The 17,364-nt window shown below is 37.3% G+C and overlaps 2 protein-coding genes across 9 annotated transcripts in view; one reads left to right on the top strand and one right to left on the bottom strand.

Moving 5' to 3' along the window:
* The window catches only part of NINJ2 (ninjurin 2), a 508,566-nt gene that overhangs the window by 371,727 nt on the left and 119,475 nt on the right, over positions 1 to 17,364 (bottom strand). The window lies entirely within an intron of this gene.
* The window catches only part of ERC1 (ELKS/RAB6-interacting/CAST family member 1), a 292,584-nt gene that overhangs the window by 184,839 nt on the left and 90,381 nt on the right, over positions 1 to 17,364 (top strand). For all 8 annotated transcript variants that reach the window (XM_052667563.1, XM_052667564.1, XM_052667567.1 and 5 more), the window contains one exon: positions 1,432 to 1,592. In XM_052667563.1, the coding sequence (XP_052523523.1) occupies positions 1,432 to 1,592 (161 nt within the window). The remainder of the gene's footprint in view (positions 1 to 1,431; positions 1,593 to 17,364) is intronic.

Genomic DNA, 17,364 nt, shown 5'->3' with positions numbered 1-17,364 from the left:
AGGAAGTAGAAGCTGATATACTGGTACATATTCACTTGCCCAACATATCGCTGTTATTTTCTTTCTAGGTATCAGTTTTCTTCCTAGAAGTATTTTTTTCCGTTCATTATTTCTGCAGTTTTTTACATTCTTTTCTGACTTTTCTCTGTTTTCTTCTATGGGGCTTTTTCTTTGTTTATTTTAAAAACTGTCAGAGGTTCTGGTCTTATTTTGTACACTAATGCAAGAGGAAAAGCTTGGTTATTTTACACGTCCTAGCCAGTTTGAAGTATGTGTCACTGAAATTCTGCTTTGATCTGTTGATTGCTGAATGAATTGTTGATTGTACATTTTGAATAGTTTTTGATAATCTCATATCTTAAATTGTTCTTTATTTGCTGGATACAAGAAGAATTTTCATTGTCAGCTGCATTCGAATGGAAATAGGCATTTTGCAGTAAGCACTGCACAATGACTATGGTAGATTTTATAAATTGGTCTTTCTGAATTGCAACATTTCTTGCTGTATCTATTACTGAAGGTGAAAAACAATCTTGTTATCCTTGTTTGTCCTGAGCCAATAGCTCTACCTCTCAGAATACTTGATTTATTAAAGCAAGTGATGATATGCTGTACACCTTACATTATCTAGCACCTAGACAGCAAGTGATGCACCATACATATAGCTATACTGATTTATTTATTATGGTTTTGCAAGTTTAAGTGGCAAATTCTATCAGAGACAAAACCCACTGCTAGTACACAAAATGTAACTAGAGTCACTTGTGCATTATATATTCTAGAATTTACAGTCATCTTAATTCTGACCCTTTGAACCAAGTAATTTTGTAGTAGCCTAGAGATGTAAGCATTACTCTTCTATAACTGTCTACCATCTTTGAAGGTGCTTTTGTTTCTGAATCACCAAATATGGCTATAATCATTGTTCAACAGATGTTTTGGGGGAAGTAGCCTTACTTACATTTTCATGGAAACCCAGTCCTCTCCTTGTTTGAGAAATATTCTTAACTTCATTCTTAGAGTAAATATGTTGCTTCTCTTTAGAGAAGAAGTTTTCATGTTAAATTATCAATGTGCTCTATTTAATACTTAGCATTTTCCTAAGCTAATTTAATGCCAATTGACCATCTATTTTTCCTTGTGTTACGTTCTCTAAAATAGAAATACTGAAGAATTGAAGATTTGTAGTTTGATATTTCAAAAGTAATGTTTCAGTGACCAGACCATATTAATTCACATTTTATAATGCTGCTTCCAAAACATGTAGATATACTTTACACAGCAGTAGATGATGATGCTTCTGGTCTACAGTGTTATGCAGTGTACTTGCACTGGTAATCTTAGAACTCTAACTTTGTTGGGACCTTTAGTAAGTTCCAGTCAGTCACACTGTGCTATTTTTTTCTCCTGCCTTCCTCAAAAATGTTTTAGGTAGAAGAGCTGATGATGGCCATGGAGAAGGTTAAGCAGGAGCTGGAGTCGATGAAAGCAAAATTGTCTTCTACACAACAGTCTTTGGCTGAGAAGGAAACCCATTTGACCAACCTACGAGCAGAAAGAAGAAAACATTTGGAGGAGGTCCTGGAGATGAAGTGAGTGGTTATTTCCATTATTTGTAGGCATGTTTTATTGATATTTATGAATTCTTCACTGATCTCTGATGATTTAAAGACAGCTATTAATTTGCCTCTGTAGATACGTATCTATATAATCAATCAAGTCTTCAGAAGTGAATGTGCCATCTTACCTTGAATTTCTTGTTATCCACTTTAAGGCAAGACACCAGTCAGTGTAACAAATGTTAAAAAGGAGAGAGGGATGAGGCAAACATAATTCCAAATAGTTGTAATGCTGAAATGAGACTGCAGATGTCTGGTCTGCTAAAGTATTTTTCAGACTCATGTGAATGATTCATTAGCACTGGAACAGAGACTTAATTTCTCTATCAGACTTCTCTTGTCATCTTTACATAAGGGGATCTGAATAAAACCAAGCTTTGAGGTGGGGAGAAGTGAGGAAATAGACTTCTAAGGCTTAAATACTTCCTAATTTCTGACTGTGCATTATAGATGAATAGTTATCCTTAGTTTAGGGAGACGGGAATCCATTTAGTGCAATGATGGATAGTGCTGCCAGCAGTTCATTAGAAACACTTTCAGTTGTTTAGCCAGCCCTGAAGAGAAGGAACGTTTTTATTGGCAGGACCAGCAGTGGTTCCTCCACTGTGGTTTTGTGAGCCATTATTTATTTATTTAACTTTTCTGTGCTATCTTCTTTCCTTTCTTTTTCTTTCCTTTTCTTCATTATTTTTTTTTTTTTTCAGTGAAAGGATAGAAAAGCAGCTGTTATAAAATGCAAAGAGATGTGGCTTAAGTCTTGAAACTCTTAAATTAGGAGTGCTCTGCAAAGTGGGCCAAGCTTCTCTAGCTTCGTATTAAGCTACTACACTCTGATCTAGACCTGGCACAAAGACGTTGGAAGACTGCAGTACTTAAAAGCCACACTTTTTATTTTTAATAAAAAAAATTTATTGAGCTATAAATTTGACTGGCTTGAATGCTGGTGTACTGGGGGATGGGAACAATAGCTCTTAAGGTGATATGGGAATCCAAACCAACTGGAGATATATCCCATATCCAATCACTTGGCAGTACTTTCTTCTGCCAAACTGCTCTGCCAAACCTCCTCATTAAAATATACACGTATTGTACAATATATCCTGAAATGTATTTTGAATTGTGAGGCTTTCACACTTTCAGTATAACTACTCACTTCTTTTAAATGATGACCTCTCTTACCTAAGTAAGTTATTGTTGGAAAGCCATTGTATTGAAATTAAGTATCGGGAACTGCATTAACTGGTAGATCCATTGTGCCAAAGAAGGAAGAAGAACACTGGAGAGAATGGTAATGCTGTCAGCACATGGACAGAAAGATGGAAAAAACATTACACTTGTATAGTTAACTAGCTGAACGTGTTTTAGACGTAGCTGGGCTGTCTGAAAGTTCTATAAAGCTGCCAAATGCATCCAAACTTCAAAAACTCACCCTCGCCATGAGTCTTTGCTGCAAACATGTCTCTACTGAGGACTCCCAGTCAATTAAATATCTTATTTGAAAATACTCCAGTATATTCTTTGTTGCACACTTTCCCAGCCCATGTCTTTTTTGAAAAGCACTCTTCTCAGATGTTTTCTAGTTTTGCAGAATTTTCTAGTGCTTTTAAAAATGTTTTCTACTATTTCAATCCAAAAATAACACTAACGGAATCTTTAGTAAATTTTTTGAAGCAGCTGAGCTGCTGGTTTGATATTTTAACAGAAAGCAATAGTTGTGCAGCTACAGTTCATTGACACTGTAAAGCAGCATTGTTCCCCAAATTGTAGGGCACACTTCTGTGCAAAAGGTTTCAGATATTCAAAACAACAGTGCTTAAATTTGCTATTTGATAGAGGTTTACATTTAATAGCCTGGGCCCTACAGAAAGCTAACAGAGCAGGGGGGGATGAGGGGAATATACAGAAAAAAAGCTTAAGAAATTCTACTTCAGTAGATTCTAGATATGGACTGAAAGAAGGTGTTAAAATGGAGGAAGGACTCCAGAAAGCTACCTTGGAGTTGTTACAGGAAGTTGTTAGATATTTTGTTAGTGATATGTATTTAAAATAGCATGTCTTAGAGTAGAACTTGCGTTTGCTACTGACGCTGTAATCCTGAGAAGATTGTTCCACACTCTTTAGGGAATACTGTGGCACTAGCATGGCAGAAAAGTGAATTATTCCAAGGAGGAAATTTCACTGCTTAAAGAAATACTACGTATTTTGAACCTCTCTGCCTTTTAAGTCTAATATTTTCATTTTCTTTAAGAAGTATCTTATTGTAAATAATTATAGGAGAGGTAGATAATAGTCTCTCCATTTATTTCAACAAACATGATCTACTGTAAAAAAAAAAAAAAAAAAAAAAAGCCAGCGAACTGCTAGAATTTTTGTTTTGTTATGTTTTCTTTAAGAAGTTCTAATGTTTCCATCATTCACAGCAAATATTTCAAATTAGGCAGGAATAAAGTGCTGTCTACAGAGAAATCTCTGTTCTTTGTCCCATAAAAACCTGCTTAGGCTGAGCTGAGTTATAAACTGTTGAAAATCACCAGTTTTCCTTTCCCTTTTTTCTCCTGGTGTTGTCAGCAAATTTTGGCAGTGTGTGAAAATAACCGAGTACAAACATTCTAATCTGTGGCTGGGTTCATGCAATTGCCAAAACTGCAGCAGCAGACACTGCACTTATAGGGAAGGGGAACAGACACTGTGTCTGCCTATAGAGAAGAGACTTTTTTTTTCTTTTTTTTCTTTTTTTTTTTTGTCTGGGCAGGACTTTTGTTATGGACAGAAGGAACAGAAGATTCTCCAAAGTCATCTATCTACTTCAGGGTTGCTGAGTTCCAATTGGTGCATTTTTCAACCTGTTCCTGTAGACCTGGGAACTTGTCTAACAAATCTTTCCTAAATTATGCCTTTCCTTGCTCATTGAAGTTACTGCTAACTCCGTAATTCAGATGTTGCAGACTTACACAATGTAGATGGTACTTCAAATTTGAATCCTTGATCCTGCTGGCACACAACAGAAAGATTATCACTTATCCAAGAATAATTCACTATAATCTTTTTTTTTTCCTTTAGAAATAATTAAGCATATTACAAAAGGATTGTTACAATAGAACATATAATTTATTTCAAAATTAAGTGCTCAAAAAAGTCTTGATCACTCACATGACTTTGAGTGGTCTTCTGAATATTTATTACAGCAGTATTTACTTACATGAATAATCCCATTTTTCTGGCAGATAATGTTTGATTTGATAGAGAGCATAGATGGTGATCAGAGATTAACCAGGCTGTGTAGCTTCATTATACTGTTTATTGCATTCTTATTTTATTTCATATATGAGTTGGAAAGTCTGCTGAGAGCTACGTGAGGGCTACTATTAAAAACAAGATGCCAGCCTAGGAAATGCAGTGTTAACCCTTCTCTGCTGCAGTTTTCCTACACAGTGTGCAAGCCACTTGAAGTAATTGGTAGATGATTGATAAGTCCACGTGTTCTTTTTCTGCCTCTCAGGTAAGAAAAATAGACACAAACAAACAAGTGAAAATGAAGTCAGTGAAAGCCAAGGTTGTTTATTTTCTAAAATGTTAATCCTTCCAGCAGTAAGGTAGTATTGTCTGGAGGTATGAGTAGGAGAGGTTGAAATTGAAAGTGATCCAAAAGAAACTGATTAACTGTCATAGAGTTTATTTTTTGGCCCAAAATGATGCGTAACGTAATTCAAATACAGCAAACAGTTTCACCAAACCAATTTTTTTCGTGTTATGTGTACCCATGATGAGCAGAACCAGCAAAAAAAAATCCAGAACCAAACAGTATCAGTGTCCTCAATGTCCATCCACCTCATCACAAAATGTGTTCTTGGAAATTACAGAAATATTTGTTGGAGTTATTGTGGAAATCTTATGTTATGCCTGTGTTCTAATGACAGTTCTCCAGAGGAGTAGAGTGATTTGTAGTTTCAGAGGAAGTATATACATAAAAACAATTCTCTCTGTAGTTTGAAACAAGTTCGTATTTGTCAACAGTGCTACAAATCAGTAGTACCTTAACCTTGCACCTGGCTTTCCAGATCCAATTCAAAACTTCTCAGCATTTTTAGCTGGACTATGTGGTCTGTGGGCCACGTGGTGTATCAGGCCATCAGGCAATTGCAGCAATGCTGCCAGCGTTCTTCCTGTAATTACTTCTGAGGTTTTAAATAAGCTCCAATCCCACAGAGGACACTCAATTTCTGTAGCATTTACTGTTTGGGGCAACACAGAACAAATGCATTCCTTTTTTCCTCTGTAAGCCTAGGGGTTTTTTTTTCATTAAAATGTCTTTTTTTAGAGGAGGACAAAAAGTGAAAATAAACATAAAAAATATCCTATTCCCATTATTTTGTCCTTTTCCATTTTTCAGCTTAAAATATACGTGTTTATTTAAATTAGATATGTTCACTGAGTAAGATTCTGACATTTAAGCTGTAGAAAGTTCAGTGAGTCTGGTATGTGAAAAAATACCGATTTCTAATAACTGAAGAATTGAGATATTAAGACTAAATGATTGCAAATAAACGGATGCTGGAACTGCTGTTAATCTCAAAGTGATTCTCACTGAAGCCAATAGGGAAGTTGAAATATATCTTCTAAAGCTAAAGGTTATTGCATCACTGTTCTCCTTACTATAGTGAACCACTAAGCTTTTCACAAATGTGAGTGTAGATCTTGGTTACCTTGGAATTTGGTGGGTTCTGCTATAATTATTTTATTCATTTGGATGCTTGAGAGAAAATGTAATCTCTTACGCACTTCTCCTCTTTTGTCAAGTAAGTAATCGGAATCCATTATCCTTTGTGTCCTGCTGCATAGTCAGTAAGCCTTCAAGCACCGGTAGGTACTCAATGGCAACATTAAGGGCAATCTGCCACTTTGTTTTCAGTGAAACAGATGGAAGCAGAGAAGCTTAACCCAGCAGCAGTGCTACAAAACTCTGGTCGCAATTCACGTAGGTGAGAGATCTATTAAATTTAAATCTTAAAGCTTAGCAAAGCAGAAAGAAGTGGGACCTCTAGTGAAACTTATGTAAACAAGGTGCCCCATATCAGCATAGGCAGAATTAGATTGTTGTGGTTTCTTCTGTTTCTTTAACTATGGGAAAGTTATGTATGCTTTTTGTAGCTGGTTTGTTTTCACTCTTCATCTTCCTTGAAAAACTTTTTCTTCTGTGGTTTTCTCAGATTCTGAAATCTTGGCACGGGTTCTCATAGTCCCTTACTGTCTTACGATAAAACCTCCATATCTCATTTTATCTTGAACTCTGTGGTCCCCAAGAACAGTCTTGCAGAGAGAAAGTACTGTGCTATCTTAATGAGGCATGACAGGCCTGGGAGCAGGACCAACTGCTGAAAAGTACACCAGGTGGTGTTAAAGGGGTTTGTTCCACTCGGTAATTGCTGCGACTTTTACTGTTATATGGAAGAGTTTGGAAAAGGAGGTCCAGTCATTAAACTCCCAAGAATGCAGTTACATTATGCTTTTGTTTCCTTGCCTTTCCACTGGAGGTATTTTTTCTTCTGGATGTTTTCTGAGGGCTTAGTGTGAATGACTGCTTCAGTATTTTTGGAATGTAACTTCTAGGTGGTGCAATGAAATTACACCTTTTTCAAGAAGGAATGCAAAATCCTTTGCATCAAGCCTCAATTGTAGGAATGCACAGGTTTTATCAAATTTTTCCTTTCTACCAGTAGTTTATAGTATTATTGTAGAAATTACCATGAGAAATCTCATCAGTAGAGAACCTCTGCATATATACAGACTAGTAAAATGTGCAGTGTTTCAGCTAACACAATGCTAGCATGAGCAAATGAACACTTTTCCTGTATATTCTCAGTTCACTGATTCATTGTTGCAAACAAACCAAGAGCAGGTGCAGCACAAGGCAACATCTTGAAAGCCTTAAGTGCCCTGTGTCCTTTACTGCCCAGTCCACATTACTTTGGGAAAAGTAATGCATAACCTGCATATTGTACAGGTCATTCTATCTAGAAGGATAAAGAGAACAGTGCTTTTTTTCTAGATACATTCTCAGCTGACTTTTCTAGATACATACTCAGCTTACTCAGTGTTTTACTGGTAATGGAGTGTGTGACTGTTTTGTTTTGGCTAATGTATAAAGCAGACTGCTTGTAAGACACCTGTGAGGGCACCAATATACTGTCTTCTGCTAGGTAATTCTGCATTCCTTTTCCAGTACGGAAGATTGTTTCTTGTTCTATATTCTGTAGCATACACTTTCAGTAATTAAGTACAATCAGAAATTCTCTTAGAACTTAAAGTTTATCTCTTCAAGAGAATCTGTTCACAGAATCACAGAATCGTAGGGGTTGGAAGGGACCTCCAGAGATCATGGAGTCCAACCCCCTGCCAAAGCAGGTTCCCTACAGCAGGTCGCACAGGTCGGCATCCAGGCAGGTCTTGAACATCTCCAGAGAAGGAGTCTCCACCACCTCCCTGGGCAGCCTGTTCCAGTGCTCCGTCACCTCACTGTAAAGAAGTTCTTGCGCACGTTTGTGCAGAACTTCCTATGCTGCAGCTTATGTCCGTTTCCCCTTGTCCTGTCTCCACTCACCACTGAAAAGAGACTGGCCTCACCACTATGGCCCCCACACCTCAGATATTTATAAACCTGGATCAGATCCCTTTTCAGTCGTCTTTTCTCAAGGCTGAACAGACCCAGTTCACTCAGCCTTTCTTCATAGGGGAAATGCTCCAGGCCCTTACCATTTTCGTGGCCCTCCGCTGGACTCTTTCCAAGAGGTCCCTGTTCAAGTGTAATTTTCCCTTGCGTGTACAAATTCTCTACTCTGATTATTTCTAGAATAACACTGGCAGAAATGGACTTCCTTGTTTTCAGCATGCCTTTTTATTGTTGCTGTATACTTCTTCTCACAACATACATAAATATGATTGTGATCTTTGTTTTAAAATTAAAATATGCAGAAGTGCATATTGGTGCAGGTTTGGTAGCAATAATACATTTCCTATAGTAGCTGATTCAGCTACACCAGTGATTATTGTCGCCATTCCTAATCCAACTATAAGATTTTGGGGCTTCCAGGGGTGTTACTGAGCTAAACCAAATCAGGCACTATTTACTTTCTGTTAAAGTCAAAACAACCTTGAGTTCCTTAGGGTGCTTTTTCCTCTCTTATAAACGTGCACTGTAAATAGCGATGCATATAAATCAACTCTATGAGCACTACATATTTCATTAAAAACAGCTAAGTTGTGGGCTAATAGAAGTTCCAAGTAAAAATATTATGGTATCTCATGGTGTATATTGTAGATTTAATGTAGTGTGAACAATAGTAGCTTTGAGCCATTGTAAATCCCGTCCAGACATCGCCAACATAGTTCAGAAATACAGAGAAGGAAATCTCAAAGGTTAGATGTGCTCATAAGGCTGCTCTACATGTGTGAGTCATTCTTTCATTGTTTGTAAAATAAAAGTGTAGCTCTGCGATATATAGCTAAGACGAAGCCTAATTTGATGTTATTTTCTGTAGTTGACCAGAAATTTCTTTTTCAAGAAAACTCAGGTCAATTTGCTTTAATTACAGAAATAACCTCTGAAACAAATAACTGTTTCCCTACATTCCTGGAAGACAGTCTGACAAGTGGGAGTCATATAAGAAACATCGGAAAATGAGTCAAATTATTGGCAGTTCCTACAATCTTTGAAATTATTCTCTATGTGAATATTCAGTCTTTTTTTGTTGGTTTTTTTTTTTTTTTTGTTTTGCTTTTTGTTTCCTCCCATACAATAAAATATATTCCTTTTTTTTTTTTTTTTTTTTTTTTTTTTGGCAAAATAAAAACCATCTGCAAGTCTGTGGAATTTCTGAGATAACTCCATAGTGAAAGGATATGAGAGCTTGCTGTCTGATAGTGTCTTGTGTGCAGCACAATTGACTATTAGAAAAGGAGTTAAAAATATGAAAATTCATCAGAACTATTTTTAAAAATCTTCCTAGACCCTAGGCACTCTAAAAGTCTCTTTCCTTAACTTATATTGCTATTGCTTTAGAGGCTCTTATCCCCAGTTCAATATATGGTGTTATAGTTTATGCAGATTACAGGACTGAGAGAGCTATCTTTCATGGTACTAGGAAACAGAATGTACAGAATTGTAGGGAAGACTGAAACATTCAACATAATGTTGTATTTGGTGTTCCCTAAATCCCTTTTTATAGCCCTTCCTCAAACACAAAGAAGATAATACTATATCTTTCCATAAACCAGCATTTCTTTTTCAGTCTGCTGGCAATTTGCATCTCTAGTTTGTCTATTTAAAATTGATGTCAAGTAAGCACTGGAAACTAAAAAAATCACACTAGTTTATTTCCAGTTGTTGTGATTTAACCCTGCAGGTAGCTGAGCACCGCACAGTTTTTCACTCACTTCACTTATTTCCCAATGGGATAGGGGAGAGAATCGGAAAGAAGCACAAAGTTGAACTCGTAGCTTGAGATAAAACTATTTACTAAGATAGAGAAAATGAAAATGATATTAGTTATGACAATGTATAAATGTATATAACACATGAGGCACAAGCAATTTCTCATCATCCCTCTGACCGATACCCAGCTAGGCTCGCTCCCCAAGCAGCATAATAGAGATGAACCCCCACCCCCTTCAAAACTCTCTTTCTGCATGATGTCATGTGGTATAGAATATCTCTTTGGCCTGCTTAAGTCAGCTGTCCTGATTGTGTGCCCTTCTAGCCCTTCATTAGTGTGAGCTGAGAAACTGGAACAGCTTTGGTCTGTTCAACACTGCTTAGCAATGACTGTAAACATTGGTGTGCTATCAGCATTGTTTTTCTCCTAGAACCAAGACGTAGCATCATACCAGATGTTCTGAAGAAAAAAATTTCACCCCAGCTGAAACTAAGACCCCACTATGTAATTCAGGAATCAAGCTTTATGTGTGATTTTAAATGAATCACAAATAGATTAGATATGGCTGAACATGATTTGAAGGTAGATTATACAAAATTGAGGATATAGAGAAAGCAGGTACTCTACACTAGGTCACATAGGTAGGCATCCAGACAGGTCTTGAATTTCTCAATGAAGGAGACTTCATGTCCTCTTGGGGCAATCTGTTCCAAAGCTTCTTCAGCCTTACCATAAAGCTCTTCCACATGTTAGTATGGAACTTCCTATGTTCAGGTTTTAGGCCCTTACTTCTAGTCTTATTGATGATGTACCGCCAATGAGAGCCTGGCTTCATCCATTTGCCTCTTGCCTCCCTTTAGTTATTTATAAACATTTATCAGCTCCCCCGTCAGTCTTCTTTTCCTTGGGCTACTCAGCCTTTCCTCATGTGGGAGATGCTCCAGCCCCTGAACCATCTTTGTTGCCTTCTGCTGGACTCCTTCTACGATATCCGTGTCTTTTTTGAACTTTGGAGCCCCAAACTGGACTCAGTAGTCTAAATGTGGCCTCACCAGAGCAGAGTAGGTGGGAGGATCACCTCCCTTGATCTGCTGACCACACTTTTTCTAATACACCTCAGGATACCATTGACTTTCTTGGGAACAAGAATACACTGCTGGTTCATGGACAAGATGTTGTCCACCAGGACCTCCAGGTCCTTCTTCACAGAGCTCCTCTCCAGCAAGTCATCCACAAACCTGTACTGATGCATGCAGTTGTTTCTCTGTAAGTGCAAGATTATACATTTGCTCTTGTTAAGCCACATCGGGTTCCTTCCTCCCAAACTCTCCAATCTGTCCGGGTCTTGTTGAATGGTAGCACAGCCTCCTGGTTAGCCAGCCTCTCCTCCCAGCTTTTTGTAATTGCTAAGCCTTGTTAGGTTATGAATAATGACAAGGCTATCTTCTGGTATCTGGAGAAAGTCCTTATAACCTTGGCTAGTCACATTATCTTCCAAAAATATTAATAATGCAACTCTTAACAATAATACTTCAGAGTCATTTTCACTGAAGGTTCTTGTGTATTTCTTTTTCATAAAAACAGAGAAATGTTGTTTTTGTTCCTCAAAAGCGTACACTGACACTAGAAACATTAAGTGACTCGTTCACCCAAGCCCACAGAATTTCAGTGATGTCAGGAATTAAACTTAAGATGAGTTTGTATGTTTTAAAATATGTTAAGAGGCAAACTAGTAGAAAATGTCATGCAAGTAAGATATATGCTTCTTCATTTATTTCTTACTTCTAGCACATTCTCATACACTGCTTTTCTACATCCTCATTTTGTCTTTATTGTATGTCTATACCTAAAATTAAGAATTATTATGTCAGCGCGTTAGTGCTGTACTTGGAGAAAAGCAATCTGTTCTCTTTTGCTGAGCTGATCTTCAGATTGATCTTGCTTGCTATATTCTCAATGTTAGTGAGAGCTTTTGTCTGAAGTTGGGAAAACTAGATGAATTTAGCAAGGAGATGTTAATTTAAAACAAAAACAAATACATTTTTGCCTTGCCTTGAAAAATACGAAGCTGGCTTTGGACTACAATTTCATAGATCTTGTGACAAATGAGGCATGAAACAAATTGGCAAACCTGTAATGTCTAAAGTACAGTGGTACAGTGTGCTCTCTAATTCCCAGCCCTAAAGATCTCAGAAAAGGTTGCAAATTAAATGAAGTCAAAATTAATCAAGTCTACAATCAAAATACAATCATTAAGGCTTTCATTTTCTACAAAGAAGCATTTGTGAAAGGGGCACTGGAGCAAGTTCTTTTGTGCAGTGAGGGAAAATCAACAGCAAGGTGTCAAACAGAAAAATGAAACCCTGCAGGTGAAGCTGCCTTTGGAGCCAAAAGAAATCAGCACTTATGCAGAAATGCAAGTAAACTGTTGGAGAATGGAAAGGGTGTTTGGTGCTGAGTTGCAGAGTGTGTCAGAATTTGGATTTGCATTTGGCCCAAGCAGAAAGAGTCAGTGTTAGTCGAACAGCCATGTCATCGTGCACAACCACTTCAAGAGATCTCATACCAAGTCTTTGCTACAGTGGTTTCAGCTGCTGGAGTTTTGTTGTGAAGGAGTTTGCATTGTAGAGCATGGGAGTAACACTTCCTCTGTATGGGAAGTTGAAAGTACAGAAGATACCTAGAGAAACCCTATCTGATGACATATTTCTTCAGTTTTTGTGCCCAAATTTGTGGGAAAGAATGCTCCAAGTGATTTATATAGGTGCATCTCCATTACACATAGTGCATTATTTATACAAATGCTGTATTTCTTGTTCAGTTTTATTGACAAATATTCTCTCAATGCAACTTGAGTATAACAAAGCATAAGGAATTTGTTTTGTTTTGTTTTGTTTTTTCTGTTTCTATTTCTGTTTTTTATTTCTGAAGGGGAACTTTCAGATTTTTAATAAAGATGCAGTTTTAGAGTGAAAAAAAATAGCTAGGCAATACTCTGGTTCTTGCCTCTGTGCTAAGAATAACAAAAATTTTAATACCCACATATATATGAGATGAATTATCTTTCAGTAGATCTCCATTCTGGTTTCTTTTCTTTTTTTTTCTTTCACCATCTAAGTAAAAAATATCGATATGAAATGCATATGTAAAAAATAGAGTAAGATGTATTTGATTCACACTGATAAGTCCTAATAATGAATTGTGTTTTTCTTAGTCAATGCTTGTCTTAGTCCAGTTGCTGTTCTACTTTATCCTGATACAGAAACCCAACTGCAAGTGATGTGCGTGCATGACTTGTGTTTTGAGTCTAGAGCTGTTTTTACTTTAGAAAAGAGAACAGTTAATTTGCTGTAGATTCTGATAACTTCGTTAGCAGATGAGTAATTTAATGATTATTTAATGTGTTTGTGGTGTAGGAATACTTGCTTAATAACTGTTAGATTATAGAATGAGGCCTAGAATAAAACCTTGGCTGTTCTGTCAGAGTTGCTTTATGCCCTTTTCCTCCTGCCAAGTCATTCTCATTTTTGAAGCAGTTGTGCCTTAATCATCAGAACTTTTGTTTCATTACTTTGTCAAGTGAGACCTGCTTGGAGAAGATGGAGAATTTGACTCCTCATGACCAGTTGCAGATTTTCAGTTAAATTCTAATCCCCATTTATACACTGATATTGCTGGTCAAGCACATGTGTTATAAAAGACCAAATTGATCTGTTTCATTACTCTATTCCCAAGGAAATCCTGCAAGTCTTAGAAAAATTCTTTTCTAAATATTAAGTTAAGCAGCAACAGCAACAACAAAAATCACAGGAGCTCATGCACCGCATTTGCGCGCTTCTCTAGTTTATGTCTTAACTGTATGTTTTGCTTTAAGCTATGAGCAAGGATAGTGTAGTTGAAGTATTTCCTTCTTCTTTCCTAGCTTCTTGGCTTATCTAGATGAACTTGGTAGCAGTCTCCTGGGACTTGGAAATATACACCTAAACGTTTAATGAAGAGGACTTTGCGGACCAAAATAGGATAGTATAAATTCCTTCCTTGTGATTGTAAAATACCTCTAGGAATTGAATTATTAATTTTTAAATTATGCCATCGTGTATAATTTTGATATATGTTATGGCATTCAGTTCTGATTTTGATACTTTACATTGTATAGCACTTTCCATTCAAAAATCTTGAAGGAGTTAGAAATGCCATGTTAATTCTCCAAATACTCCTCTGAAAAAAATCGATATTGTTTATCTCATTATGGATAAGGAAAACTCAGCATGGGAAAAATGGCATAGAAAATCATTTGGGCTGCTTTTTGCAGTTACCTCCAGACTGCACTGAAGATTTTTAACAATATACCAAAAGGCCATTTGCACTGCAGTTTAAAAGTTCGTTCACAAGGAAGTAAGATTTCTTTTTACCATAAATATGGTTTATATCCCAATGCAAGTAAATAAAGTTACTGAAGTACTGTTTAAAGAGTAATATTCATGATAAATATTTTTTTGAATAGGACAAAGACCAACAGATACACACCTGTGTTGTTTCCTGTCTTCTCTTTTCCTCAAGTCTTCAGTTTCTCTTGTTTGGTTCGTTGTCCTTTAGAACGTTGCTTCTTTGTCTACTAGTGATCATCCGTGTGACTACTTTCAAAGAAACGTTTTTCAAGAGTTCTTCCACTCTACACACAAGAGATAAATTTCATAAGAAAGGAACTCATTTTTATCTGTGGGACTCCTGTTGATAAATTAATTACTGGTTCTGTGGAGAACAGACCCATTGTCAAATCCTAAGAGTCTATTGCCATTTCAGGCACTCCAGAATATCCTGATGAACCTCCAAGTGCTGCTTCAGAAACACATGGATTCTACAGATCTTGCTTGTCACATTACTGGCCTCTTGTGAATGTCTCACATATCCTAGGACAGCTAATACGTTTGATAACATTAAATAACATTGTTTGGGTAATGGTTCCCAAAACAGGTACCAGGAATGACTGAATCATCTTAATTCCTATCAAAATCAGTTAGAGAGATGAGATTAGTCTGGTCAGACAGCTTCCTGTCGCTAACAGAGGTTGTCTTGAAATGACAGCAAATGTATTAATACCCTCTAACTTGCTATTGTAAATGTGTTCTGTGCTGCAAGACCAAGTTCAGTTGAAGTTCTATCACTACTCATGTTCTCAGTGAAGGTCCTTCACCTGTTAGAGTCAAGTCACTTTCATACCTTATGTGCATCATAACCATTACAACTGAAAGAGTCTTTCAAAGGAGATGTTTCATATTCTGGGAGAAGAAATTTTTTCTAAAACCTTGCTAATAGCTCGGTCTTGTCTTTCACTTTCCGTGTTGAGAATGATTCAATTATATGTTTGATAGCTCTTTCCATGAATGAGCTAAATTTATTTATTTTTAATACATATTTTTTTCTTATACAATTTATATACATTATTCAAGCTACATCCATTGCATTCAAGGTATTCAAGGCCAAGAATGTGGCTCTGGGCAGCTTGGTCTGGTGGTTGGCAATTCTGCCCCCAGCAGGGGAGTTGAAACTTGATGATCTTTGAGGTCCTTTTCAACCCCAGCCGTTCTATGATTCTGTTACTTAACAAAGATTAGTGGATTCCTAATGCCATTCTCACATATTTATGTATTTACTAGATAACCTTTCTGTGCCTGATTATCTTCTTTTTAGTGAAACTTCATACAGTTGTAAGATGCATATGCACAAATATTTTCCCATTCTGTTTCTCAGGAAAGAATAAACACATCAGTGTTTCATCTTTTTGACTGTTTCTGTAGTCACAATTAAGAAAAATGTAGTCTTGAAGGAGTTTTTCTGAAGCTACCAAGCTTTGTAGTTTTATTTAAAGGTAGCCTAGGAGTAATTTCTAGTTCAATTGGCCAATTGCTGAAGCAGCCTTTCTCTTGCTCTCCTGCTCACACAAGCCTGGCTGTTCTGTTATTGCAGAAGAAACTTGTCATGTCAGTGAGCACTGTGGCAGGTTTTCAAAACTAAAGAGCAAAGTCATGAATTTTATTAAATGGTACATAGAAAGCCCGTTTTGAGTGTAGCTGTGCACTAAGCTCATCTAAGCTCATTGTGTTACACCGACATAACAAAAAAAGTTATTCTCTTATGAAGGTGTTTTTTCATGAAATGGCAATCTATGGTCTGGTAAGGTAAGTCTGAGACGATGCAGGGCCTGATTGGTAACTTGTGTCTTGTGTTCTGGGGAAAGAAGAGACTGTGACAGCAAGCTGCTGAGCTGTTTGCAGTGCAATTTCAGTTACAGAACAAGAAACTGGAACTGCACAGAGCAAATGCCTGCTGGTCTTCCTTCATGAATTTCCTGTGATGAGATCTTGATGTTTAATAAGCTCATTCTTCATAATCCCTTGCCCTACTGTTTTACCCTCTTCACCAAAAGGTCTGTCTGACTCTTGACTCAGTAGTCCTGCTGCCTTTGCCAGCTGTCTCCCTTACCAGCAGTGCGTTGGAGATGGAGTGTTGCTTTCTGTGCTGGAACTGAGCTGCAACAGGTCAATCCATTCATCATTCAACATGTGCCAGTCATTCCTTGTTCTGAGTTCAGTGGATTGATTAGAATTATTAAAGTGGGTGTCTGTATTGAGAGGGTTAAAGAGCATCCATCTGTTCTGGATTTACCACTGCTTCAGTGGAGGCAGGAAAGCCAGGAATTAGTGAGTGGCTTAGTCTTTTCTCACTGTTGGCAGCTGACAGGAGCACTGATGAGGTGATAATGAACTAAAAAGTCTGCCCCGTTGACTGGGTGGGAAAGGGACCCAGACAGTGGGCAAGTCTCACCCCAGCTCTTGCCAAGATTTTCACATTTTAATAGAATCCATCTAAAGCAAAATTAACAGGTATACTTTCCTGGATGAATTTCAGTAATGTAACTTATCACCAGCAGATACTAAAGAAATATATATCGTGTTACTTGCAGCATGGCAGCTCCGTAGGGTTCAGGCAGTAGGCAGCCCGATCGAATGAGAGCTATTCTGAAAATGGCTGGAATGTTTATCAAACTCAAAATACGAGGCTTGCTCCAAAAGTAATACCTCCTATTTTATTATGTGGGCCTGCAATATCAGAGAGGAATGTTGGTGCTGTGGCAGTTAAAGTTGGACCTTCCCACAAATGTTCTGTTACATTTTGTTGCCGCCCAGATGGCAGCAGCGGGGCAGTCTGACAGAATGGTGTCTGACATGGAAGTGCGTATGACGCAAAGGTGTGTCATTGAATTCCTCCATTTGGAGAAAATGAATCGACACTTTCTGAACATTTGTGGAGATCAA

Source organism: Tympanuchus pallidicinctus, unplaced genomic scaffold (assembly GCF_026119805.1).
Source record: "Tympanuchus pallidicinctus isolate F22 unplaced genomic scaffold, pur_lepc_1.0 scaffold8, whole genome shotgun sequence".
NCBI classification, from domain to species: Eukaryota; Metazoa; Chordata; class Aves; order Galliformes; family Phasianidae; genus Tympanuchus; species Tympanuchus pallidicinctus.
This window is presented reverse-complemented; position numbering and strand designations above follow the sequence as displayed.